The following is a 26,229-nucleotide window of genomic DNA, read 5'->3' as shown; positions in this document are numbered from 1 at the left end:
TCACATAGCTTTGTATTTACTTGTGGCACAACACTTCACATGAGTACATGTATGCAAAGATCCTCCTTGAACATTTGTGCATGTTTGAACCCCTCTCTGGCTGCTTCCTACAGCATGCTGCACAGCCGCGTCCTGGGCGAACAGACGCAGCTCAAGGAGGAGATGGAGACACTGCGGCGGGATAACGCTCAGCTGGTCCGAGAGCACAATCACCTCAAACAGAGTTGCGAGGAGCTCCAGCGGCTGCACGGTCAAGACCAGAAGGAGTTATCTGACCTGCGAGTGCAGCAGCAGCAGGTGCGGACAATTCCAATGCGCACATTTCTGCATAAAGGGCTTTGGCTTGGCCAAATGGCACACTGACCCAAAGCATCAAGCGACAATATGAGGCATATATGCTGCGTAGACAAGGTTAACACAGCCCCCCGGCCACTGCCGCTCTCGCAGGAATCCAGTAGGCGCGTTATCAGCAAGATCTCCCGTGATGAGACATTCACTTGAATGAGTAATACACATTCAAGGACACACGCTGCTGTTAATATTAGAAGCCTTTTGATTTCGCTCATTTGCTGCTCCAGTCATGTGCTCTGATGTGTCTAAATAATGTTTAGTAGTTCTCTTAAACCTGCACATGGTATGCGTGAATGCGGAGATTTGTTGTGGCTGTGGAGGGGTATGTCAATACTTGCTCTTTATTGCCACCTGCTGGTGAGTCAAAGCACAGCACACGATTGATTTGCATTGCATGGGTCCCTTCCCATTATGATCATTTATATTTGGTTACGAGCTCTCACCATCATAAATTCTTTAATTGTGCATGAAACGTTTAAAGCAACATTGTATCTTTAATGTTATTACTTGCATAAGCAGTAACTGTTTAAGTCTCAGTATAGAGTAGAAGAATGTAAAAGTTACACAACACACACCTAAAGCTCCGATTCGTTAGCCACAAGTGAGAAGCATATGGTAGTAAATCCAAGAAGCAAGAAGCTAACGTAGCATATGACATGATTCTTTAAAAAAAATAGAGTTAATTATTTGGTGCTGACTCCGATAAGGACACGTGAGATTCGCTTACTACTTGCATGATATGCTGACATCACAGAGATAGCTTTAAAAATAAATAAATAAATAAATAAACTTCCTGATTTTACAGACTTTACAACATTTAATTAAGAGCGTCCTCTAGAATCAAAATGAGTCAGGCGACTATTTCTTTGTTTGTGGCTCTGGCAGGTCATGCGAGAAAAGGGCTCCTCGGAGGTGCTGAACAAACTATACGACACGGCCATGGACAAGCTGGAGGGTGTGAAGAAGGACTACGACGCCCTCAGCAAGCGCTACGGCGATAAAGTGGCCACGCACAATACGGACCTGAGCCGCCTGGAACAGGCCGAGGAGGAGAACCGCCGGCTGCAGAAGCAGATGGACGCGCTGCTCATACAGCGTGACTCGGCAATGCACTACCAGCAGCAGTACTCCACCTCCATGAGGAGGTGAAAACATTTCTTGTGTACAGCATGTGTGTGAAACACCAAGCCCTTATGTTGATAGTCTATTTCAAACAAGCGCTTCTCTTCAAGGCCTTCCTCCCAAAGTGCCGCCAGATTGGCCAACTGTTGGGCTTATTGAGAGGGAAGCCTGCCAAGGGGAAGCATCCCAGTACTTTGTGATTATACTCTGCCCCCGGCGCTCTGTTAATACAAGCTAATGGAGTGAAAACACAGGCAATCCAGTTATTGTTGCGAGACCTTGGAAAATACGAAACATAATTCCTCATTATTGATTAACGCTGGATATTTTGGGTCACGTTCCGGCTGCTTTCTGGTCGTGTTTTGCGTATCATCGTATAAACTACCGACGCCCAATTCCGTCCTTCCAGGTTTGATTCGGTGCAGCAGGAGCTGAATAAGTCATCCGCTCAAAACAAGGAGCTCCAGCGCGAGATGGAGCGGTTGCAGTCTGAGGTGACTCGCTACAAGAACCTGCAGCTGAAGTCGGCCAAGGACTGCGACAAGTACAAGGAGGAGCGCGACTCGGTGTTCAACGAGTATCGCCTCATCATGAGCGAGCGCGACCAAGTCATCAAAGAGCTGGACAAGCTGCAGACGGAGCTGGAGGCGGCCGAGGCCCGGCTGAAGAATACCTCCTCTGAAAGGGTCGTGGCCAGTGAGGAATTGGAAGCGCTCAGACAGGTATGCAGCAGGAAATAGTATTAGGGATGCAGTTATATAATATTTTTAGGATAAATTATCCAAATTATTCTTTCAATTATTTGAGTAATCAAATGGAAATAGATTTTTTTTCTTTTTTTAAATCAACAACAAAATGTACATGCCAGGTTCAGATATTATTGATGTCCACTAGGGGGCGTCATTACATATTCCAAACTCATCTACGAATTGAATTGTGTGACAGCGATGCGTTGAGACAGATTTTATGTTATTTTTATTTTTGCAATCAAATTTGAGTTATTCCCTTCATCGTTTCAGCCCTTATAAGCCTAAATTATATCATGCAGTCGAGTGAAGCTCAGTATTGTTTGTAGCTGATGTGTTTTGGACAAAAGTCATAATGCTGTTTCTTGGAAATGCTTTGCAACCTTCACTTTTTTCCATTGGTGAGTTAATTTCTCGTGTGCAAATGTTGGCATGACAACATTGTCCTCTGTTGGGTTGTTGTCCTCAACTATTGTTAGTCTTACGGTTTAAAACATGCTCCACATAAAGTACCTTTTGAGTTCCTAACTGAAGCGCGCATCACTACGTTTGTTATAGGAGGATGATGAAACATTAACTTACCATCTGGAGGAATAAAGGCCACATAAAAAAAAAAAAGTTTCACTCTTCCTCCTCTCTGCAGAATGTTTCTGAACATGCTGGACGCATGCCAGCAAGATCCATTGGCTCAGTTCATCAATGACTCAGAGTTAAAATGCTTTACTCTTTCCTCATTCCGCCACCGCAGGAGTTGAACTCGTCGCTAGTGGACCGCGACAGGGCCATCTGCGAGAGGAACGAGCTGCTGGAGAAGTACTGCCACGAAGTGAAGGACAAAGCCGAGGCCCAGAAAGAGCTGAGCCAGGCCTGCAAGGACATCGAGATGGTCCGGGAGGAGCGTGACGTGGCCCGTAAGGAGAGGACCGAGGCCATCATTCAAAGAGATCAGCTGCTTCGGGAGTACTATCAGGCCCGGCAGGTGAGCAGGTCCTCCGCTGACACACCTGAGTATCAAAGTCAAAGGTTCGATGATCTAAAAAGCCGATTGGTTGCCATGAGCTGTCAGGTCGAGGATTACTTCGGCATGTCACTGCATTGACCGTTAAGCCGATTTAGGTTGCGCCGCTGTTACCCCACCCACTAGATTCCTCCCTTCTTGGTTGTATTTGAACTTGGATTGGATGAATGGTTTGATGCTTTTTTAGTTTAGGTGTTTAACGCAACCGAATTGTTTGCATTTTGCATTCCAAAGCGATTTTACTCTCACTGTAAAAGCCACATTTTGTATACATCTCTAATTACTGGACCTCATTGGATTGCTTTGGCTGTATCAAAGGCTTGTTTACCTAAAATCTAAGAAGTCAACAAGGAATATGACATATGGCCGACTAATTAAATGCGCTCATGCAGAAACAAGACTCGGCCACTCTCGACATGGAGCGGGCCAACAAGGAGATTGAGATGCTGAGGAAGCAGTATGAGGCCATGTCCCAGGAGCTGAAGGAGGCCACGCAGGAGACCGAGGTGGCCAAATGTCGACGGGACTGGGCCTTCCAAGAGCGGGACAAAATCGTCGCGGAGAGGGAGAGCATCAGGTGCGTCCGCTGTGACCGCCGAGTTGTTATGTAGGCTTACCAGATGTGAGACAGTCCCCCTTCTCTGCACCCGCAGGACGCTGTGCGACAACCTGCGTCGGGAGCGAGACCGGGCGGTCAGCGATCTCGCAGACGCGCTGCGGAATCTGGACGACATGAGGAAGCAGAAGAATGATGCTTTGCGAGAGCTCAAAGAGATGAAGTTAGTTTTTGTTCTTGTGATCACTGAGCGTAGGAAAAGCTAATTAACTTAACAGCCCAAGGAAAATCCTCATCCATATGAGCGAGAACAGGCAGTCGTATGTCTGTGTTTGTTTTATTTAAAAACTGCTGTTGTGCTCTGCGTGTGGTTGGGCGTAAGCCGTAATATTGTGCAGACCACGACTGGAGAGGGCTCATTTATTTGTCTGGCGGCATTTGCACATGACAAGATTAAAATTTTAATCCTCAAACACCACAGTTAGTCGACAGTATTTGTCCTCTTTCTGCCTTCCGCCATCCATATGGCATGTGAAGGCTCCCTCTGCTGCCTACATTGGGTATTACAGATACTAGTTCAAGCACTGTTTGGTGTTTTAAGATCACAGATACCCTCAAGACAATACCCAAGAAAGCAAATTTTAGGATTTATGAGTATGCATATGATTTCCTAGACCACAAAGCAGCAACCCATAAAAAAAAAACATTCATATTAAATATAATTACGTTGAAACGCGCACAAGTTATAGCTGATGGCTGTTTTCATCCTCCAGTGACCCATGTCTGTGTTGGTTCATAAAGGGAGAAAATGGAGGGCCAGCTGGAGAAGGAAGCCCGCTTCTGTCAGCTCATGGCCCACAGCTCTCACGATTCGGCCATCGACACCGACTCGCTTGAGTGGGAGACCGAAGTGGTGGAGTTTGAGAAGGACAGGGTACGAACAGCGCTCAGGTCTTGCCTGTGAATTTAAAAAGAAATGTAAAACAGTATGTAGGACAAAATAAAATGTGCTTAAAGGATGAGTAGTTGTACTTGATTGTACTGAAGTCATTCTACGCTATTCACAGGACGACATGGACTTGAAGGCGCTTGGGTTTGATATAGCCGAGGGGGTAAATGATCCGTATTTACCGGGAGATTGTGGAATATTCGTGACGCGGGTGGACAAAGGAAGTATTGCAGATGGAAGGTTAAGGTGAGCGCGCTCGTATCCGGGAGCTTCCTGTTCACTTCCTGTTAGACTTGATCACTTTCTTTGCGCTTGCAGGGTGAATGACTGGTTACTGAAGATTAACGACATCGACCTGACCAACAAGGACAGGAAGCAGGTGATGAAGGCGCTCCTCAATGTCGGGGGGCTCATCAACATGGTGGTACGAAGGAGAAAGTCTCTTGGGGGAAGGCTGCTCACTCCCGTTCACATCAATCTCATGGGGCACAAAGGTATATTAGCGGGTAATCTATTGCTTCTCGCTGCTGTTGTTTTGTTGTCGTATTTTTATTTAATTTCATTTTTTTTTTTACACTTTTGGTTATAAAAAAAATCTTTATATATTTTTCCACCTCGTTGTGGCTTGTGTTTATTACTAAGTCGTAACTAGCTAATACAATTAATTACTTTCAAATGGCATGAATGAGTCATACACAGTTTTCAAATGATTAAATCGATATTGATGCTATGACCACTTACTTGCTCCTATCTCTATGATGTGTTTCAGACAGCGGAATAGGTCTGGAGAACGGCGTTTTCGTCACCGCAGTGGTCCAGGGCAGTCCTGCAGCCAGAGAGGGCACACTCACTGTTGGCGACAGACTGATTGCTGTTAGTCACAGACTAACGTTCACAAATCCTCTCTCTCTCTCTCTTATATTATTTTATTTATTTATTTTTTTTCTATCACACCATTCAGGTTCCTTTGCGCTTTCTAATCCGGGCTTTTTTCCATCTCAATACACGCAATTTAGATAAAGTAGATTTATTCAGCATGGAAAGTAGTGAGAGAATTCTTGTTCTTTCCATGAAATCCTTTCACTGAAGCCGTGCAATACATAGGAGAGGTTGACAAGAATGAAGCTCTGCCTCATCAACAATGTTAATTTTCGCATTATGAAATTAGTTTAGTATTTTTAAACTGTCCCACTGTTTAGGAAGATATTCAGAAAATTATTATTCTTTTTCAGAATTCTGTAATCATGCTTGAAACGCGCCCTTGTACAAAACTTAATTTGGTTCGCGAAAAGATGGGCGATTCAGCGACCAAAGGAGTGCTTGAATGTCAAACCTTAATGCCCTGAAGCAAGAGATACTTTCCACTGCCTGATAAAACGTATTCATCTCCTTGTTCGGAGCCACTTTAATCTTTGCTCCATATGACATCCGCCCTCGCCATTTCTTATCTCCGACCGTCTAGCTCAACAATCCCTCTCAAGTCGGTCGCATTGTGATGGAAATGGAACGATTGCGGCGTGATGGCCCTTACGCGCTGAAAAGCGCTGGCCTAGATTTCCTCAGCTTTCCCCCTCCGACCGCCGCTGACAGATTTGCACGCCTTTCAAGCCTCAGGCGTTGCCGCGTCACCTGCATTGCATCTCTTTCAAGCGCGCTGCCGTCCACAACCAAGCCAACACCTGACAGGGAATATCAGCCCAAAAAGTGCGAAGAAGGACCTGTCCTTATTTCTGTCGTCTCGTCTTCCCAGATAAACGGCATCGCTCTGGATAACAAGTCTGTGACCGAGTGCGAGGCCTTGCTGAGGAACTGCAGGGACTCGCTCAGCCTCTCTCTCATGAAGGTAGGCCACACACTCGCTTCTTTTCAGATTCTTTTCCTGGAACCTTCAAAGAACTTTCTTCCTACTTTATTTTTTTTTTTGCCCTACATTTCAGTTTAATAAGTGGGTGTCGTGAAGAGCACAACCTTCCATTTGATGCGTTCATTGTTAACTGGCGTTCATCCCTTTTAATTGTGGCTGCCAGGAAATGGATGTTTTGAGGCATGGGCAATGAAAGACACTTTCAAATGTTGATGTCCATCCTGGAATTATTTAGCTATCGTTAGTTAAAATTCCATTTCAGGCAGTGGTCAACTCATTCACTACCAGCCGAGTAAATGAAAATGGATCTTTGACGTCTTTAGCCGTCAATGGCATCGAATGTACACCGGCTGCGAAATTAAAATCAGTTAGATTTTTGCAGTGATCTTCCGTCACAGTATTGTTTAATTTCTGTTCATTGTTCTGCCTCGTAGTTCTTTCCTCACAGTACATCCGGCCAGAACATCTTTGAGAGTCTCCGTGATTCATCGGAGAAGTCCAACGGGCGCATTCACCTGTCTGAAATCCACTCACGGAACAGCCGCAACCTCAAACTCAACAGCTCGACTCAGACGGACATTTTTTGCGGCGACGTCGGGAGCGGCGGCACAAGCGGCGTCTCCGGTGAGAGGAGGAAGCACCGAGGGGAACCTGATGAGCTTTACGGCGACATGGGCAAACCGTTCTCCACGGGTTCGCTCCACGCCACGAGCCTGCGGCCGGCGTCCGACTTGGGCACCGGCCGCTACGGCCCCAGCGCCTTTCAAGAGTGCTGTCCCTACTCCAAGGCGCCGTCCTCGTTGCCGTACGACCCCGTCTCCGCACCTGACTGCCTCACCGTGGAGGCGGCTCAGGACAGGAAGCACAGTGGGGGAACGTGGCCCAAGATGGTGGTGGGTGGCATGTCCGTCGCGCCGGAGAACAGCAGCCCGGTCCCGCCGGCGGCGCAGCTCTCAATTTATAAATCCCCCAAGCAGAGGAAGTCTATCTTTGACCCGGACACCTTTAAACGCCCCGAGACGCCCTCCTCGAAGCTCGAGTACATGGCGGCCAATCAAATAGCGGCGGTGGCGGCCGCCGCGGCTGCGACATCACACTCCCCCCAGCCCTTAAAGACAGACTCCCACTCCTCCTCCTCCTCCACCCCCACCCCGACCCCGCCGACGCCCCCCACCCGCAGCGACTCCTTCAAGTTCAAACACAAACATCAGAGCAGCTCCGCGTCCGACTGCACCATCACGTCCGACGGCAAAGGTGATGCCGCCGTCTCCACGGCGATGGGCGAGCGGGAGAGAGACAGAAACGGCAACCACTACTTCCTGGATGGCAAAGTCCTGACCTCGAGGAAATCGTGCGAGGAGGACATCGGGCGCACCCGAGGCGAGGAGCCTGAAGTGAAAAGGCCGCGTCCTAAATCCGCCCCCGCCCTTCGCCGCAGGATGACACCACAGACCATCACTCTTCCCGCATTCCAGGTCAGTCTGTTAAGCAAATTAAAACCAAGATAGATAACTGGCCGTGTGTATTAAATCACCGTTGTCCATATCGCCATGCCACCTCCCTCTGATAGATCAATAGCTTGTTTATTAAAGAGACACGATGTTGTTTAGAGGTGTCGGCCCTCATAATAGAGACACGTTTCACAACCTCGAGCGAGCCAGAGCCTGCATTTTTTTTTTTTTTCCTCCCTGAGAATTTACGACCCCTTCTGAATTGTGCCAGAGGACTTTGCCATTTGAGCCAGGATGTCAGAGTGATCGATAGTACTGCACTGACACCAACCACCCAGCCAGGGAGCTGACTCACTCCCCCGGGCTCAGACAACCAGGAAGCCAAGAAGTAGACAGGCCCCGGAGCACAAAAGCTTTTGCAGTGGAGATAAACGTTTATTTTAAATTACCTCAATGTCATGCCATCTTTTTTTTTCTCCCCCCTTCGGTGCGTCTTCCCAATGCTTAATGGTGTTTTCTGCCATATACGGGAGAAACCTAACCGCTCGATGTCATCTGTCACAGAGCTACTCGAATGACGAGCATTCACCGGAGCCACGGGACATGCTGCGCTCCTCCCCCAGCCGCTCCCATCGGCACAGCGTCGGATTTGTGCCCACCGTCTACAACGGCAGCCTCCCTCCCAGTGAGTCGCTCAAACACTTCCTCTCCCGACCTCACCGGCGTAGGGAGCGCTCTCAGCGCCCTCTTTCCTCATCTTGACACGGCATCTGTTATCTTGTCAGATTCGGCCCACAGGGGTCTGTCTCCGTGCCCCGCCGTGACAGCCGTGATGAGGAATCCCGTGTACACGGTGCGCAGCCATCGCGTTCATACCAGCAACTGTCCATCAGTCGCCTCCCAGATCTGTCACCAGCACGCGCCCACCAGGTGATCTCATCCCCACACGCGTGTTTTAACATAATGAAGATTTGAAGGTTTAACGTGAGGTGTTCCATCTAAAGCTACCGTTTATGACACCAGATATTAATATTAGTTATGAATCCAGAATGCTCGGAAGTTCGAACTATCCTACGATGAACTTCTGGGTATGGAAATTTCGTGTAGGGTCCGCTACTTAACCAGTGTACTTCTGGTTGCTGATTGATAATTAGGACATGTTCGTTCTGCTTGAAATTGTGATTTTGTTTTTTATAGTCACATAACTTCTAATTATCCATAAAAACATAAACAACAAAAGTGTTTAAAAAAAAAGTACAAAACGCTGTTGAAAATTGTCTGCTTTTCCCTTTAATCAGTAACAGCTGTGAACTAGTGGAAAACCCAATTGTAACCTACCTTGCCACCCTCCAAAAGGACAGTAAACAATTTAAACACTTCCCCCTAGTGGTTGGAGGTGTAATGTTCACGAGAAATGAGCCTCAAACCTAGTGTTTTTTTTTTTTTTGTAGTGTGATATTGCAATATATAATCATAGCAATTTCCACATGCAACAATTTGTACAATCAATTAATAAATTTCCGATCATTTTCATTGGCCTCTTTCTGTCATGAAGGGTGTGATTGGCCAACTCTTATTCTTTGTCACATCAGATTTCTTAATCTCGGATTCGGGTTGCAATAGTCCAAGTTCTTATTTTTTGCGCTGTGGAATGCAGATAACCACTCGCGCCCTGGGAAAAGATGGTCGAAAACAAAAACGGAACAATGAAAACTGGGAAAACAAGGCCTCACAAGCAAACAACCTTCACTTGCCCTTATGAGGTCATCGCCCCTTAAACACAGCCGCTGAATTAGGACACAGTTATTGCGTGAAAACCACTCTTTTAGAACAAGTCTTCTTCTCAGTGTTCCCTATTTGGCTTCTCCCGATGACTAATAGATTCAAATGAGTCTGTTCCCCGTGGGGCAAAAGCATATAATTAAATTCAGTTAGTGTTGGTTCGCTTTAATGTTTTCCAGTAGCCATTCGGGTCAGCCCATCAATTTAATTAACTGTGAAATATCTTGCATATTTATATAATTGTAGAAGCATTGTATGCATAATTTCATTTGCGAGGGCTGAATCCTCTCCCTTCCTTTGCCAGCCCTCAACATCAGGGTCGCTTGAGTCTGGATCTCAGCCAGCAAAAGCGGGGCGGCGACTATGTCGAATCGTCGTCGTCGTCACGCAGCAGCCGAGCGTCACACGGTACACACTCACTGCCCTCCAGCGCACGACTCGGTCAGTCTGGCACGCACGCACGCACGCACGGGCGCGCATACATGTGAAAGTCACACGATCCCTCGTCATGCTCCGTTTTGGGGCGGTACCCTCACTCAGTGCTCTGCCGTCTAACTTTAACTGCAGGTTCTTCTAATAATGTCCAGTACCGGGCGGAGAGGATCAAGATCCCTTCCACTCCCCGCTATCCTCGCTCTATGCTTGGCTCGGACAGAGGTACGGGTATCACCTGTAAAGCAGCACATTCAAGATTGGGAAAAAAATTAAAAACGGTTTCAATAGAAGACATTTTTACTTTAAGAATCACGAAAAACATCAAATCCCGCGTGCTTTTTTTTATTTTATTTTTTTTTAACACGCAGGCTCCCTCTCGCATTCCGAGTGCAGCAGCCCCAGCCTCATCACACCGCCGCAGTCGCCGCTCAATCTGGAGACGTCGTCCTTCGCTAGCAACCAATCGCAAGGGTCCATTTCCACTTTACCTCGCATCTCGGTCAGCCCGGTGCCAATCGGCGAGCGCAGGAAGGACAGGTACGAAGGCGCGCGTCCGTCAATTCCTGTCACGCACGTCTGCGCTTCTCTAATGCTCCTTGATGTTTTTGACTCGGCTGTTGTGGGACTGCACTGAGTCAAAGAGATGAGTGATGGAGAGGGTGATAATAAGGATCACCTCGAACGCTTGCCTCCGAGATGCTCCTTGAAGACTCCAAAGGTGTTGCTAAGCAACAGGTCCATCACTGTCAGAGCCATTGCAGCCCTTCAGCGACATCAAGAATGGCTGTCTCCCGTGTTTAGCACTTGCCTCTCTTCCGTCCTTAAACGTCGTTTGTCTCATTTGGCACGACAGCAGCCATCAGTGATCACACTTGTGTTACTGTCTCACTATGATATGTGTTTGTCCTCCTCTTTTATCTGCCTCCCGCTTCTCCACCACACTTCCCGTTTCCAGACCTCTTTACCGTAACCGATCTTTTCTAAGGATTCCTCTGGCCGCGAGGCCGAGGTTCTCCTCTCTCAGGAGCCTCAGGTTCGTTCTGCCTCACGACGCTGCCTGCACTGCGACGCCAGGCAACGTCCGCCTCCCGACCCTCCGACCCGTTCCTTCTACCCGAGCTCCCGTCGTTCTCATGCTTATCTGCTGTTCGGCAGATGCCACGGACAGAGGCAGAAAATCCTTTGCGCCATATGGAATGCAAAAGTAGATGTGGTGCATTTTACCCCTAAGAGAACGCTTGGATTTTTGTTTAGATTGCTAGTCGTAGTCGTCTGCATGCTGCATTTGAACGCCACAAGACGAGGCCCCTTCTTTTATACGACACGTGGTTCGGATATACAGCGGTGCCTTGATTTGACGAATGACCAGACTTAAGCGTTTTGTTTTTTGTCTTGGGTTGTAAGCAAAAAATGTGAGTGATGAGAACTTAGCTCAGGTGACAGGTAATTTCACAGCAAGCAGGAGTTTGGTTGTTGGTGAAAAGATTGTCCTTCAAGACGTTTATTACCCCTTCCAAGTTAATGCTTACTTTAAAATTAAACATATTTTGTATTCATCCAAACCAGATTTACTAATTTGATGCCAAAACGATGGATGGGTTCTTGATCGTAAAATCTGTGTACTACTTCTGCGTATTATACTGCCCCCGTGTGGCCAAGGTGTGCACACATGAATGACCCATTGAAGAGTCCCGATGCCCTGCTTAATTCTTTACATTCAATTGAATTATACAGAGCTGGGCACTTGACCCTTTTTTTTTCCGGTCAGTCTTTTTCCGTTTTTCAACCTCGACCCACCGGCCTTATTCATAAAAACTGTCGCAAAAATGTGTTGCATTTTGGGGCACTGGCACGGATTCATTGCGTTTCCATTAACTCCAATTGGGAAAGAGGATTTGATGTGTGTTTTGAGTTACAAGCATTCTCACGGAATATACTAAGCTCCTAATTCAAGGCACCACTTTATATCACTATTCATTCGATGGTCCTGTCTGCACTTGCCCCCCCCCCCCCCCCCGCCCCCCTCCACGTGGGGGAAATCCCTCTCAGATGTTGCATGTGATGTCCCCACGGTCAATATGCATGCGTGTATATTGGCTGGAAGCCGAGTGATCCTGCAGTCTGCAGCGTGTATGTTACGCAACGGCATTATTAGTATTACTCAACCTTGAGCTTTTGGGCTTGGCCGTGTTTGAACGCCACTCTGTGTGGCCTTCGTCTCTGGCTGCTAATCCATCCCTCTGATCCTCCTTCATGGAATTGTATCCCATGCCCAATGCCGATTTGTCATGAAGACACACAAAGTTCATGTCAATCCCGCTTCATAAAAAGGGATTGCAAACACACACACACACACACACACATCACTCTCAGTCTTCAGCGATTCCTCCTGGTAAATAAATGGATACATCTTATAGGAAAAACGGCAATTTTCCTCAAATAGTGATATCCTCTTTACTAGACACCATACCTCAATTAATTGTAATTAATGAATGATTCAAATTCCCATTTTTTTTTAAAGCAGATTAATTGACAAACAATTAACATATTAACTAATTTACTGCCATTGACGGCAAAAGTTATTTATAATTATTAAAATATTTATTTGCAGCCCTAGGGTGGATGGTTGGTTGTCTTCTTGCCTTGAAGTCCAAGGTACGGTCAACTCCGATAGGCGCCACTGTTTGAGGAAATACACGACTTGGGAATTTATTAAAGAAAACATAAATCTTGCCACTTTTCTTTATTCATTTTTTTAATGAATGAAGTTCGCTCTTACCTTGCAGGCCTTACCTGGAGGAACCCCGCAACGTCATCGTGCACAAAGGCGCCGAGCCTCTGGGCATCTCCATCGTGAGCGGAGAGAACGGCGGTATATTCGTCTCCAAAGTTACTGGCGGTAGCATCGCCCACCAAGCAGGACTGGAGTACGGAGACCAGTTGCTGGAGGTAAAAACGCGAATCGCTTGCCCCAGTTTGCCTACATCATGAAATGCCGGTCGATTAGTGGGCCAATTAATTTCACCCTTCCTTCTTCAGTTCAATGGCATCAACTTGCGAAACGCGACGGAGCAGCAGGCTCGACTCATCATTGGCCAGCAATGCGACACCATCACCATCATGGCCCAGTACAACCCACACATGTACCAGCTGGGCAACCACTCTCGCTCCAGGTAACATACTTTTTATCTATGGAGTTTTAGCTCCGTTCTGAGTTTTTTTTTTTTTTTTTTAAATAGCTGTAGTTGTAATTTTTATGCAGCAAAGCAACTTGGTGTATTTGCATTCCGCTTACATTTTCAAATGACCGTAATGTCCCTGAGGAAGGTTTTGAATCAATAATTGTCCACTTACTACTTAAGAGGTGTAGTCTCATTATTTAAAAAAAAAGATTTATATTTGGTATTGTTCAATACGGCAATATTATGCAGTATATCATTTATATGCTCATATAGATGATTTGATTTAGTTTGCATAAATTACGAGGGGCTCATTATCATCGTTACCTTTCAGTCTAGTTGATTGCCTGGGGAGAAGTCACTTGGAAAAATAATTTCATCTCAATAAAAAAAAAAAAAAAAATTAATTAAATAAATTGTTCAATTCAAAAGTGAAACTCGTACATAGTTATTACGCACAGACTGATTAAATATTTTTTTTAATTCATTGGTTTAGGATTGTAAGAAAAAAAAATCAGGAATTTGTTTCGTAACTTAAAAGATGCATGCATCTTCTGAATCGTTGGCTTTAAAATATATTGAGATGCATCAAATTGTCTTTTATTGGAGAGATGTTGCTTGCTTACCTTCTCTATGTGGTCTCAGCTCCCGTCTCGAGCCAGTCAGCATGCAATCCACGCCGCAGGGAAGTGGCGCTGCCACCCCGGAAAATCACTCAGCCATCGATACGCTCAGCGAACAGGACGAGGGCACCCTCACGCCATCCTCCAAACAAACCACTCCCACCACCAGCCCACGAAACTACATCCGGTAACTCCAATTTCTCCCGTGTGCATGCAAGGACTTCTTTGGTCACGCCATGACACTTGACAGCTTTCCCTGTTGCCTCCCAGAGTGCAGTCTGACGGCAACAAGAAGGCGGGTGAGCCGCGGCTGGTGACGGTGCACCGGCCCGGAGTAGAGGTGGGCATCACGCTATGTGGCGGTAACCTGCGGGGCGTCTACATCGATAGTCTGGATGAGGACAGTCCTGGCAAAGGGGCCGACGGCCTGCGTCCTGGCGACCTCATTTTGGAGGTATGGATATTTCGTACCTGCACACGTTGAGGCTTTTATATTCTTCTTTTTGTTTGTTTGTTTGTTTGCATGTGTAAAACGTGGCCCATGACTTGATTTGTTATGAGAAAGGCCCAGCAGGTTCCTCAAATATATTGTGATGGAGTTTAAACGAGCTGAACGACAGTCACGTCTACTATTGATTTCCAACATCGGATCACAAAGCGCTAGAGTGGGAATATCTTGAAAGCGTTTGCCTCTTGGCATTTCACAAGTGTTGTCATTACTTTGGAGTCAAGCACAGATAAAAGAGGCTCATTTCTTTTTTTAACTAGTCATTAATCTCCATTGATCCATTCTCATTCCGCTTGGGCAACACACGCGTGTAAAATACCAAATCATAATAATAATGAAGCCTTACTGGTGCGCCCCCTTGCGTTCATGAAAGGAACTGCTTCATGAAATTAACATGCAGCTTTGCCACCCTTTCTGCCCTTCAATTTTCCCTCCTGTTTGCTCTCTTCCTCGCTGGTGGCTCAAATCAATACGGCAGCTCTAATTCAGCTGAAAGCTTGTCGCCCACGTTAAGATGGAGCAAATGCTTTCTCAGATAAGTGCACTCCGCCGGTAATAACACTGCTCTTATTTCGTCCCCGGCTCATGATGCAGTATAACTCGGTGAATATGAAGAACAAGACGGCAGAGGAGGTCTACGTGGAGATGTTGAAGCCGGCGGAGACGGTCACGTTCAAGGTGCAGCATCGGGTGGATGAGTTCAATGTGCTCAAAGACGTTCCAGGAGATGGCTTTTATATTAGGTATGCACACGTTACACTCATGCTCCGTGTGAAAAAGACCGCATGAATTTCCCAGAGCATCCTCGTGTGTGTCCACGTTGCTATTAATAGCTTAGCCACGGGAGCGGCCCTCGGACAAGCAGGGATCTTTCTCATCTAACCAATTGCATCCCAGATCCTCTCTGTGATTCTAAATGTCCAATTTAGGTTACCTCCTCTCTGCTTTTTGCACGCACTCCACCACCTTCAGCCTTTTGAGGTTGCCCCTCAGACTTTTCCCAGGTCCTTACTCAAACATTGTGCTCTGGAACGCCATCTGGGATGCTGGTCACATGTAAATATGAAATAAGAATCTGAATCAGAACATAAAAATATAATAATAAAAAAAATAGTTTTTTCTTAACTGTCATATAAATGTAAACGGAAGTTAAACACTGTGTATTGTGTATGGTTGGTTTATTTTGCTTTGAAGATTTGCCATTGCTCCAGTGAAGGAACACCCCCGCTCCAAAAAAAAATGGAACGATTGAGGTCGTGCCCTTTTTGTCGTCTTGAAATTTTATAAATCAAAAGTACTAAAGGTATCAGTCCTCTATCAGTGACTATTCAAAGAGAAGGTACTCATACGTGTTTCAGTCTGAAAAAAAAAATGGTGTCAAACATCCCTATTGGAAATAGTCGTATTGTTGGGAGTGTTCTGTGGAGGGGGAACGAAGCAATGTCACAGCAGCTGCCGCAGTCACTTGTCATATAGGCAAGTGTGATGATGTCGTCATGTGCAGTAAATACACTCCGTCGGCCTGGCTGTCAAAGATAGGCTGCTGGGGGAATGACTTAGGAGGCTCCGGCGAGACCCAAGCGGAGCCTAAAGTGTGTGTAGATAGTCATCCGTCCCTATCTCATTATCTTGTTCACCCGCCAAACTGTGCCGCCGCATCTGCCGCCTCATCAACTTTACGCTCGCCTCGCCTCGCTTCACCTCTCCGCCATCCTCGACATAACTCGTCACGTATCCGCCTCTGCCCTCCTCCCAGAGCACTTTATGACCGCGTGGGCGAGGCGGAGGGGGACCTGACGTTCAAAAAGGACGACATCCTGTACGTGGACGAGTCGTTACCAAAGGGCAGCTTCGGGACGTGGATGGCCTGGCAGTTGGATGAGAATGCGCAGCAGATTCAGAGGGGGCAGATCCCCAGCAAGTACATGTGGGTCATTTAGAAGGAATATATTCAAAACTGACGTTTTTATGTTGACTTTTTTTTTAATTAATTCATTCATTTTTTAAGTGTTATTATTATTTGTGAATATAAAAAAAAAATCCCGGCCTCTTTAAAATTAGGACCAAACTTTTGTCATAAATATACCGTATTTTTTTTTGTGTGGTAGAACAAATTATTTTGCAATTAAATATACACTTTTTTGATGAAATATATATTTTTTCTTTCAAAATCGATTCAAGAATATACAAGTTAATGTTCTTTTTGACAAAATATTTAAAATAACTTTATTATATATATTTTTTATTTTTTTATTTTATTTTATTTATTTATTTTTTTTATTTATTTTAGGACGTTCACATGCAGTCTCTACAGTGGCTCCTGTTGTGTTGATGAAATTTATTTGAATAAAACATCCATTTTATCTGATGAACTGAAATTCCACCTGGGTGCAAAATAATAAATATTTTTTTTGTAATTTAATGGTTAGAACGACATGGCAAATATTAATGTATATATATTACAAATACCACAAACAATTTTTTACTCTGTCGTTCCAGGATGGACCAAGAGTTCTACCGGCGACACAGCGTGACGGATATGAAGGAAGAATCGGGCAAGACTCTTTCGGCCGCCGCCCGCCGCTCCTTCTTCAGGAGGAAGCAGAAGCACAAGCGCAGCAGCTCCAAAGACAGCAAGGAGACGGTGGCTCTGGACACCATCAGCACTGACTCCATCCCCTTCCTGGAAGGTGAGCGCACAGGCCGACACTGTTTGAGCCTCGGAGAGCTCCCTTGTGTCGTCATCATCACGTGTGTTCTTTGGGTCTAGACTGTGTTAGCCTGGCTTATCAGAGGGTCCAGAAGGTGGAGTGCGCCTCTCCCAGACCTGTGCTGGTCCTCGGGCCGCTGACGGACCCCGTCAAGGAGATGCTGGTCAAAGAGTCTCCGGGGAAGTTCTTCAGATGCGTGCTAGGTGAAGTCTCGCTTTGATGTGTAATGGATGGACGGTGTACATGGAATGTTCCAGAACAATGTAATGCTTTTCCACTAGATGGCAGAAGATGCAAATCATTAGGCTCATAAGTCAGTTTTAACTGGCATTTATCAAATCAAAAAAAAAAAAAAAAAAGAGAATTTATTTATATATATTTTTTTTGTTGAAAATATTTTTTCTACCTTTGCAAAACTAACAATATTGAACCTGTTTATACCCTCATTTTGGGACATTTTCCATTTTTCCATATAAAATATATGCCTTAGCTAAAAGGTTGTGGAACATTGTAATAGACAATTTTTCCACACAAAGATGAGCAAAATATTTATTTTCTTTTGTTTCTGCAGAGGTGATGAAGGCCTCCCAACAAGCCATCGAGCGTGGCGTCAAAGACTGCCTCTTTATCGACTACAAGCGCCGCAGCGGCCATTTCGATGTGACCACGGTTGCATCCATAAAGGAAATAACCGAGAAGGTATTTGCCCCGTTTCAACCAGATTTAATCCAACATGATAGCTCTGCATCGTCTGTTCCTAATCTCTAGCGAGCAGGGTTTTATTGTACTTCATCTCAGACATCAATAAAGACGTCTGCGAAGAGCAATTTTTATTTTTATCTCCCTTGGCTTATGATGGATTTTATTGTTTGTTCCTCATCGCAGGGTTGTCACTGTTTGCTGGACATCGCACCGCACGCCATCGAGAGGCTCCACAGTGTTCACATTTACCCCATTGTTGTCTTTGTCCGCTATAAAAATGCTAAGCAGATCAAGTAAGTGGCACCAAATTACTAAAAAAATAATAAGAATCTATATATGTGCGCGATACGTTTTTTTTTATTACAGTATTAAGTAAGTCGCAATTGCCTTGGTTCACCTGTGATACGAACAAAGGCGCTCAAGTTGTTATTTGAGGCGATGGATGTTCAAGCAGGTCACTGGGCCACTTTTTTAACGACGCTCCACAAATCAGAAAAAGTGAAATGATAAAAAACACTCACACGACGTCCCCACGACATCGTTGCTACTACGGTGTCCACCTTTGTCCACAGGGAGCAGAAAGATCCCATTTATCTGCGGGACAAAGTGTCTCAGAAACATTCCAAGGAGCAGTTTGAAAGTGCACAGAAGATCGAGCTGGACTACAGCAAGTTCTTCACAGGTGTGTGTGCGTGCGTGTGCGTGTGCGTGTGAGCGTCCACATGGCTACAGTCCGTTTAACGCAAGACGTCTCCATCGCAGGTATCGTCCAAGGCGGCTCCCTCCCGTACATTTGCACTCAGATCATGACTATAGTGGATCAAGAACAAAGTAAAGTCCTGTGGACTCCGCTCGGCTGCCCTTAGCGGGCCGATGGGGCGCTCGTCTTCAACGCTAATTAATGAGACCCTCCTCACGACGTCAAATAGGTACACTACATTGTAAATTATTGATATCTCGTTTTCTTTATTTTCTCTAAGTACTCCAGAGCAGGCACGTAGCACTGGCTCTCCACCTTCAAACTCATTCAGTCTTCCCTGAAGGATCCCTTGTGTGTGCGTGCGTGCGTGTGTTCAATATTAACTCCAATGACCCTAAATCCGCCTCCATGCCCTCTGTTGTCTACACAAAACCTCAACACTAATGATGCTCAAAACCTACCAAAGGAGTGTTGGGGCCACGCTGAAAAAAAGCGGGGCAGGAGAATTCTGAGGGGATAAAAAAAAGTCAAAGTTCCAAGAATTAAATCGTTCAAAAATTAGACAATAAGGTTATTGTCCGAGTTTGGCGAAACTACCGTAAATTAAAGCAGACTATTTTCTCACTGACACTTTTTTTTAAGCTACGTGACAGAAAATTTTGAATCAGCAAGGTTACAATAAAAATTATTTGCAAACTATTTGAGTTATGTAAAATTAACACTTTTAGTCTTGTAAAATGTTGACCTCATTGTATTATGACATTATTCTTGTACAAATATCACTTTATTCTCGGAAAACTGCTTTGTCTCGTAACATGACTTTACTCTTCTAAATGATTTTATTCTAATAAAACGTACTTTTCATCATGGTCCTAACACTCACTCGGTAAGAACTTGCCCATGTATCAGCTCTCATGGATGGATCCCCTTCACAATTATGCACCCGACTGACGACTCTTGTGGATTTCGTTTGTGCTCGAGTGTCTTGTTGTTGTTATTGCAGTTGTTGTTGTTGTTGTTGTAACGAGTGTAAAAGTGGTTGTCATGACAAACTGTAACTGCGCTCACACTGCCCGCGGTGGACGGCAACCACACGTTAGCTCTATGCATTGTGTCCTCTTTCTAGTAGCAGGGAGTGCGCCAGCGTTTATTACGGGCCTTTCGGAAAGTGCCTTCTGTAGAAGACGCCAGATCTCCAAGCAGACCCCCCCCCCCCGCCACCCGCCCCCTCACGTCACCCCGACACACCCATGTATGCTGGTTTGTGCGTATTCATTTCCGATGCGGGGCTGCTCTGGCAAGCGCCTGACGGTGGCCGTCTTGTATCATTTTTTTTTTTTTCAAGAAGGTCGGAGGCCGATGTGGCGTCCAAACGGGTTCAAAAGCTCAGAATGCACTCCAGGGCTAGACAAACCACTGTGTAACTATATCCTTCTATCTTTTGAATATGTATTTAACAACATAGAGTATGCAGATACACACAAATCTAAATCTAAACCTAAATCTCTCTCGCTCTCTCTATACACATGCATACATACAGTATAGAAATATATACAGTATATAAATCTATCTATATAAATATATATAAAAGAATATATTCCATGTATTTTCACTAGGTCACATGCCTAGGAAGGTCTGGCAGTCACGTGAGCATGTCTGTTTTCGTTCTCTTTTTGTGGTTGGTTGCCAGTCACTTATCAATGTTCTCCTGAAAAGATGAGACACTATGAAGCAACATTTGCAGGGTAATATCTTGAACTCATCATCCGTTTCGTGATGGTTTCACTGTTATTTAATTTAGTTTTGAGTAGGGAGGAAGAAATACGGACGGCCTTGCCGCAAACTTTTTCTTGTGCCAAAATCCCCACACACAAAAAGTCTTCAGCCCTTTTTATGTTCGTTTATTTTGCACTTGTTTAGCTGTGAACTGTTAACATGTAATTGTTTCCAGTAGACTACCAATACTAGGTACTATCATTTCTACTGTAACAATTTTTTTTTTTAATTTGTCACATCAGTTCCTTACATTTCATCAAGGCCTTTTTATTCTGACGACAAATAAAAAAGGATGACATTTGAATTATTCAACACTAAAGAAGGGATTTATTCTTGCACAGTTTTTTTCCTCCAGAGGAAATGTGGTCCACCAGTTTGACTATTGGGCTTTAAAAATAACAATAAAAAACAAAACAACTAAAAAAAAAAAAAGCAAAATGTAATGTGACTATTTTTCTGTGTAGATGCTAGCATGTTAGAGGAAAATGCGGGCTACAACATGGAGTGGTTGTTGATGCGATGCCAGGTACTGATTGAACGTCTCTTTATATGAACCGAATGTGATTTGTATGTTGAGACATTAACATGACAATAAAAGTATTTTTTTTTTTGTCTGTATCACAAAACTTTGGCTGTCTGTGTCTAATTGGATTGCCCCCATCATTCGAAATGCCGTTCGTTCACTGGCCACTTCATTAGGTACACCTAACCAATCGATTAACATCCAGTAGAACATTGTCAAAATCTCCGTCTATACAAAGATAAAAAAAAAAGTGATGTGGTTGCCAATTTTACAGATGTATTAATTGTTTATTATTGAAGCAGGGATTTACAACTTTTCTGCATCCTCGCTCCATTATAGAGGTATTTTAGTCGAGTCCTTCTGGTGTTTCCACCTCGGCCGCCAGTGGGCAGTATAATACAGATACAGATTTGGTGGTGCAACAAAGACCATGCAACTAAACTGTACATTAGCATTTTTTTGCAGAGGATAAATAATATATGCCAGTGTGTATTATTTCAATGGCTGTATGTATTGCCACCATTTGTATTAAAATATAAGTTGTATAAATATTTATAAGTACCGCAATATTGATGCTTGTTTCATTTGCCCTTTTATGGCATTTCTCGTATGGACTCGTGAAATTTTGTTAGGTAAAGTAACGTGGTTGTCTTGAACACAAATAATCATTTTTGTTTTATGTTTAGTTCGACGATAATCGAGGTGGGAGTGGCAAAAAAGAGCTTGAAGCTTCTTTTTTGAAGAATTGTTCACTATGTGCTGCTTGTGCGCTTTGTTGCTATCATCAATTTCACCCCCTCAAGTCAAGACAAAAAAAAGGCCATGCAACTGCTTATATTTCGAAAAGGTGAGTTAGTAAGTTGTATCAAATGTCGACGTCCTAATGTAATCAGTTTTAATCAGAGTCACCTGTTTTCTGAGTTTGGTCATGTGTTGGAAGCAAGCTGGGCCGTGATTGGTCGTTAGCTGAGCACAGATCAACTACGATGTCATTTTCAGTCGACAAGTGGCAAAATCTAAAATCACTTCCTCAAATATTATGAACATTTTGTTCTAATAGTTGTACTGTATTTTCAAATATCATTATAGTAAAACTGAATGAACATTTTTCTAATGTCCTAAAATATATTGTATCAAAACTTTATGTTCTAAAATGTTAAACTTGTCAACGTTTAATTCTAAAAATTACATTCCAAAATGTCATGAATTGAACCTATGAAATATTAAAGTGCACAAGTTCAAGAATGTTTTTGTAAAAAAATTATATTGCATTTTAACAGACATTAAAAATATCACACACTTGAAAAATAATGATGGTAATCATATGAGTTGCTGGCGAGTGTCTAATTTGTCCCCACCCCGCCCCCACCCAACTTAAATGCTTCAGTTACAGTCGCTATTTCAGTCATGGTATCAATATTTCTTTGACAATAAATCAAGCATGGATGACATTCGCTGATAACCAATATGGGCAAAAGTATTGGGACACCATTTTAAATGAATCAATCTGGGGCTCGTGCTTGAGCCCTGAGTTGCACCTCAAGGTCCACAAAGGAGCGAGGCTTGAATAAACGCACAACAGAGGCTCTGTGTAGTTGGCGGCTTGTGACACAGGTGGCAGAGTGCACCTGCCCACCACGGTCCCTCCCCAGGGTTGCCAATTATTCGTGGGGTGGGGGGCCCAGAGCCAGCTGTTTCCCCTCCTATCCTTTGCTAGGCCCGACTACATAAATGCAGGCGGCCTTGTGTTCTTGCTGTGGTCATGCCTCACCAATCTGCACCTGTTTATTCTTTTTTAGCCTATTATTACGTGAGCTGTAATGACCGGAAAGCACGTTCATCACACTTTGATTACTTAATGAGAACCCCATGCGTGAAAAGACAAGCACTCTGTTCTGGGAAAATAGAAGCACTATGCTTAATGAAAGTGCCACGTAATGATTTGATCCACAGGCCAAAACATTAGCTACACCTGTACAGTCAACTGAGGTCCTTACGCGCAGTTTCATATTTTTTAGTGCAAATGAAAACCACTGAGAAACAATCTGTTTGGATTGCATGGAAATATTTTTAATTTTGCTCACAATAAACCACATGGAAGGGCTGATTAGCACCTCCGCCTCATAGTACAGAGGTGCACGTTTATTATTATTATTATTATTATTATATTTTTACTTAATACTTTGTTTTACTAAAATAAAATTGGCTCTTCATCATCACTTATCCTGTACAGGTTCCCGGGAGCCATTCCTAGCGGACTACACCGTGAACTGGTCTAAAAAATGTATTGGAATAAAAAATTTTTTTTAAAAAAATCATTAAAATGAACACTTTTTATTTAATTATTTAAATACACTAAGCATATTATTAGCATATATTATAAAATAATTGGCTAAATTTAAACAAGTCATCACAGTCAATGCAATTAATAGTCAAATCATTTTAGTATTAAACTATCAAAACCTACATCCCTAAACACCTAATTCAATTCTACCCCTGAAATGAAATTATTAACCAAGATTTGATTCAGTTTTTCGTGTTTTCGGAAGAAAAAAATAATAATTGGGCAATTATTTTAGAAAGATATTTCACATTCTTCATCTCGGTGTTCTTTTTGTTTTTGTTTCGCACCCCGTCAGCGCCCCCTTGTGGAGCATTTTCCCGTCGTCGTGACTGGCGCTCAGCTGTGGATGGAGACACGAACACAAACAGGGAAACACGTTCTCTCTCTCTCTCTCTCTCTCCCTCTCTCACTCGCTTGCCCCCCCCCCTCCTCCTGACACTCACAAGCCGCGCGCCCGTACCCTTCCAGTGGTCGAGAACACGCAGCCTCCTCTACTCGACTGACGACGGCCGCCGGAGCATGTAAGTCCTCCGCGGCTCTTTTGGCCACAAACGCCCGCCACAGTCTGACAACACTCGCCCGGCGAAAGTGCCATCGAGGGGGAGGAGGAGTAGGAGGAGGCTCGGATGGAAGACGGCTAGAGCGAGGTGTCTCCACCGTGGAGCTATTTCTTTCGTTTTTTTCATTTTTATAGATTTCAGTCCATAAACTGTTTGTTTTTTTGGAAGGTTGTTTCCCCAACGCGACCCCCCGCCCGGACTGGAGCTGTCATCGGCGGCTCAAGGCCGTCGTCGTCGTCTACCATGGCGAGCGGTGACTCGCATTTGTGTTTTTTTGGCAAAAACTCCCAATTCGGATGTTAAACGCCGTCGTCGAGCTGCTTTTTCGTCTTGTTTTTCTGTGTTCGCGTCACGTTAAACAATTGACGGGAGCTCCAGAACGACAGTGAAAAAAAGGGAGGTTGTTTGTTCTCGTGGTTCCCCGGGCATTATGGCTGGTGAGTGGGGCTGGGGACGCCGGCCAAGGCTCTCCAAGGCTCCCCCATGCTAGCCGAGGCGGATGGCACGGTCCCCCATGGCAGCGACAGCTCTATGAGGACAAGCGATAGCGACCCTTCGCCGCCCAAAGCCGCCGCCGCCGCCGCCGCCGACTCCTCGATCCTCATCTCCAAGATGCAAGACGTCGTCATTCCCTTCTCGTCCGAGGTGCCCTGTGACAATAATGGGCAGCGCATGTGGTGGGCGTTCCTCGCCTCCTCCATGGTGACCTTCTTCGGGGGGCTCTTCATCATCCTGCTGTGGAGGACCCTCAAGTACCTGTGGACCGTGTGCTGCCATTGCAACGTCAAAAGCAAGGTAAGAGAGCGGCCGGGTTCGTGTCTCTGGTGGCTGGAAACCAGATGGCACCGGGCCACAGTGTGCTACACGCCATGTGGTGAGCGGGGCTCAAAAGAACCCAGGTTCCAACAATCTCGATTCGCCGTTGTAGATTATCTCCCAAGTGCTCTGACCACTCCTGGTTGTGCTCTACTTTTGCTTACTAAAAAGTCTCCAGATCACCTTGATAGAAGTATCTGCAATTGACTGATTGTATCCCCCCACCCCCCAAAAAAAAAAAACTGAACCAGATGAGCGATCTAGATTGAAATATGGATGGGTGACCAAATATTTATTTTACAAGAGGTGTTTGTGATTGACTGGGAATGAGTCCTGGGTGTAGCCCGCCCCTCCTGCCACTTAACTCAGCTGATGTCGTCTCCATCTCAGGTTGCCATCCACTTTGCCTTCGAATCCTCCCCACTCCTTCCCAACTGTCTGTCCCGTTTGTGCATTTTTGCGTATCAGTGGGCTGCTTTGGTTTGAATCATGGTTCTGACTCACATGTATGGGTGGGGGGTCAGGTGTGGGGAGCAAGCCCCCCCCCCTCTCCCTGACTACGATGTGTTTTATTTCATAATGGCTGCCGCTAGGAGCTACTTTGATATTTGAGATGTAAATAAACAGGTCTTGTCGGTCCGTCTTAGGTGAAAGCAGAAGGGTGATTTTAAGAGCGTCAATGATGGATGGATGGGTGAGCGAGGGAGTGAAGAGTGATCGGCTTTGACCTTGATATGTTGGCGCCGTATGTCGAGTTCAAATGAAAGCGCGATATACTTTATATCCCCTTGATAAAATGTCTGCCATGTTGTTTCGCTCACTTTCAATTCTGCGATACGTCCATAGAAGTGTGTGTGTGTGTGTGCGTGTGTGAGTGGCCTCTGATGCTCCCCAATGGTGTTGTCGTACTTGAGGTCAGATTTCTTGAGCTTGGTTTGGTCTCCTAATCGATTTTATTTAAAGCCATGACAGCCTCAAACAGGGGTCTGATTATCTTGGTCTTTGCCTCAATGTTTAAATCCTGACGTGGTCTTAGTTTTAAAAATTTTTTTTTGACAGTAAAACTTGATCTTAATCTTGACTCTTGACCAAAGTAAAAAATACAAATCTAATTATTTACTAAGAAATTCATGAACCTGTCCAATAACAGTCACAAAACTGAAAGGAAAAAAAAAATCTCTTTCTGGGCCAAAGCAAAAACCTTCCTCAAAGTTTGCCGTAAATCTTCTCATCAGTTTTCTTGTAATCCCGCGAAATAACAACGATGCAGATCTGAAAACATAATTAACCCCATGACATGCATATCAGCCATCCTGCATCCACTTCTCATCAAGCATCCACAACTTTCATGCTCAGTTTATCTTTTTCGCCGCAAAAGAATTGTGTGAACACCCGTTGCATAATCTAACAGGCAAAATTCGATTCCTTGAATCAATAGTTGTCTCCTTTTTGGATACATTTAATTTGTACTGTGCAATGATTCTGAATACATTGTGTAGCGGGCTATAACTTT

General features: G+C 44.7%; 2 protein-coding genes across 27 annotated transcripts in view; both read left to right on the top strand.

Moving 5' to 3' along the window:
- Positions 1-21,099, top strand: part of dlg5a (discs, large homolog 5a (Drosophila)) — a 40,780-nt gene extending 19,681 nt beyond the window's left edge. The window contains exons 5-34 of one of the 3 annotated variants that reach the window (XM_088304490.1): positions 114-297; positions 1,237-1,496; positions 1,883-2,195; positions 2,968-3,198; positions 3,630-3,814; positions 3,891-4,016; positions 4,595-4,727; positions 4,861-4,988; positions 5,061-5,236; positions 5,512-5,615; positions 6,493-6,585; positions 7,041-8,081; positions 8,622-8,742; positions 8,843-8,987; positions 10,144-10,247; positions 10,407-10,496; positions 10,643-10,811; positions 11,230-11,307; positions 13,061-13,223; positions 13,314-13,447; positions 14,099-14,263; positions 14,347-14,530; positions 15,179-15,327; positions 16,341-16,511; positions 17,084-17,274; positions 17,355-17,498; positions 17,867-17,994; positions 18,181-18,290; positions 18,570-18,679; positions 18,760-21,099. In XM_088304490.1, the coding sequence (XP_088160616.1) occupies positions 114-297; positions 1,237-1,496; positions 1,883-2,195; positions 2,968-3,198; positions 3,630-3,814; positions 3,891-4,016; positions 4,595-4,727; positions 4,861-4,988; positions 5,061-5,236; positions 5,512-5,615; positions 6,493-6,585; positions 7,041-8,081; positions 8,622-8,742; positions 8,843-8,987; positions 10,144-10,247; positions 10,407-10,496; positions 10,643-10,811; positions 11,230-11,307; positions 13,061-13,223; positions 13,314-13,447; positions 14,099-14,263; positions 14,347-14,530; positions 15,179-15,327; positions 16,341-16,511; positions 17,084-17,274; positions 17,355-17,498; positions 17,867-17,994; positions 18,181-18,290; positions 18,570-18,679; positions 18,760-18,863 (5,434 nt within the window). In that variant the 3' untranslated portion in view covers positions 18,864-21,099. Of the gene's footprint in view, positions 1-113; positions 298-1,236; positions 1,497-1,882; positions 2,196-2,967; positions 3,199-3,629; positions 3,815-3,890; positions 4,017-4,594; positions 4,728-4,860; positions 4,989-5,060; positions 5,237-5,511; positions 5,616-6,492; positions 6,586-7,040; positions 8,082-8,621; positions 8,743-8,842; positions 8,988-10,143; positions 10,281-10,406; positions 10,497-10,642; positions 10,812-11,229; positions 11,308-13,060; positions 13,224-13,313; positions 13,448-14,098; positions 14,264-14,346; positions 14,531-15,178; positions 15,328-16,340; positions 16,512-17,083; positions 17,275-17,354; positions 17,499-17,866; positions 17,995-18,180; positions 18,291-18,569; positions 18,680-18,759 lie in introns of all 3 variants that reach the window. The other 2 variants (XM_088304489.1, XM_088304491.1) reach the window with 2 other exon arrangements.
- Positions 21,100-23,751: 2,652 nt separating this feature from the next.
- LOC148329949 (calcium-activated potassium channel subunit alpha-1a) overlaps positions 23,752-26,229 on the top strand; it is a 135,087-nt gene continuing 132,609 nt past the window's right edge. For 9 of the 24 annotated variants that reach the window (XM_088304606.1, XM_088304603.1, XM_088304612.1 and 6 more), the window contains exon 1: positions 23,763-24,695. In XM_088304606.1, the coding sequence (XP_088160732.1) occupies positions 24,384-24,695 (312 nt within the window). In that variant the 5' untranslated portion in view covers positions 23,763-24,383. Of the gene's footprint in view, positions 24,696-26,229 lie in introns of all 24 variants that reach the window. The other 15 variants (XM_088304613.1, XM_088304618.1, XM_088304625.1 and 12 more) reach the window with 6 other exon arrangements.

Source organism: Idiotropiscis lumnitzeri, chromosome 9, assembly GCF_059441095.1.
Source record: "Idiotropiscis lumnitzeri isolate Australia: NSW breed Sydney's pygmy pipehorse chromosome 9, RoL_Ilum_1.0, whole genome shotgun sequence".
In the NCBI taxonomy this organism is placed as follows: domain Eukaryota; kingdom Metazoa; phylum Chordata; class Actinopteri; order Syngnathiformes; family Syngnathidae; genus Idiotropiscis; species Idiotropiscis lumnitzeri.
Note: the sequence above shows the minus strand (reverse complement) of the source record. Positions and strands in the feature narration are given on the sequence as shown.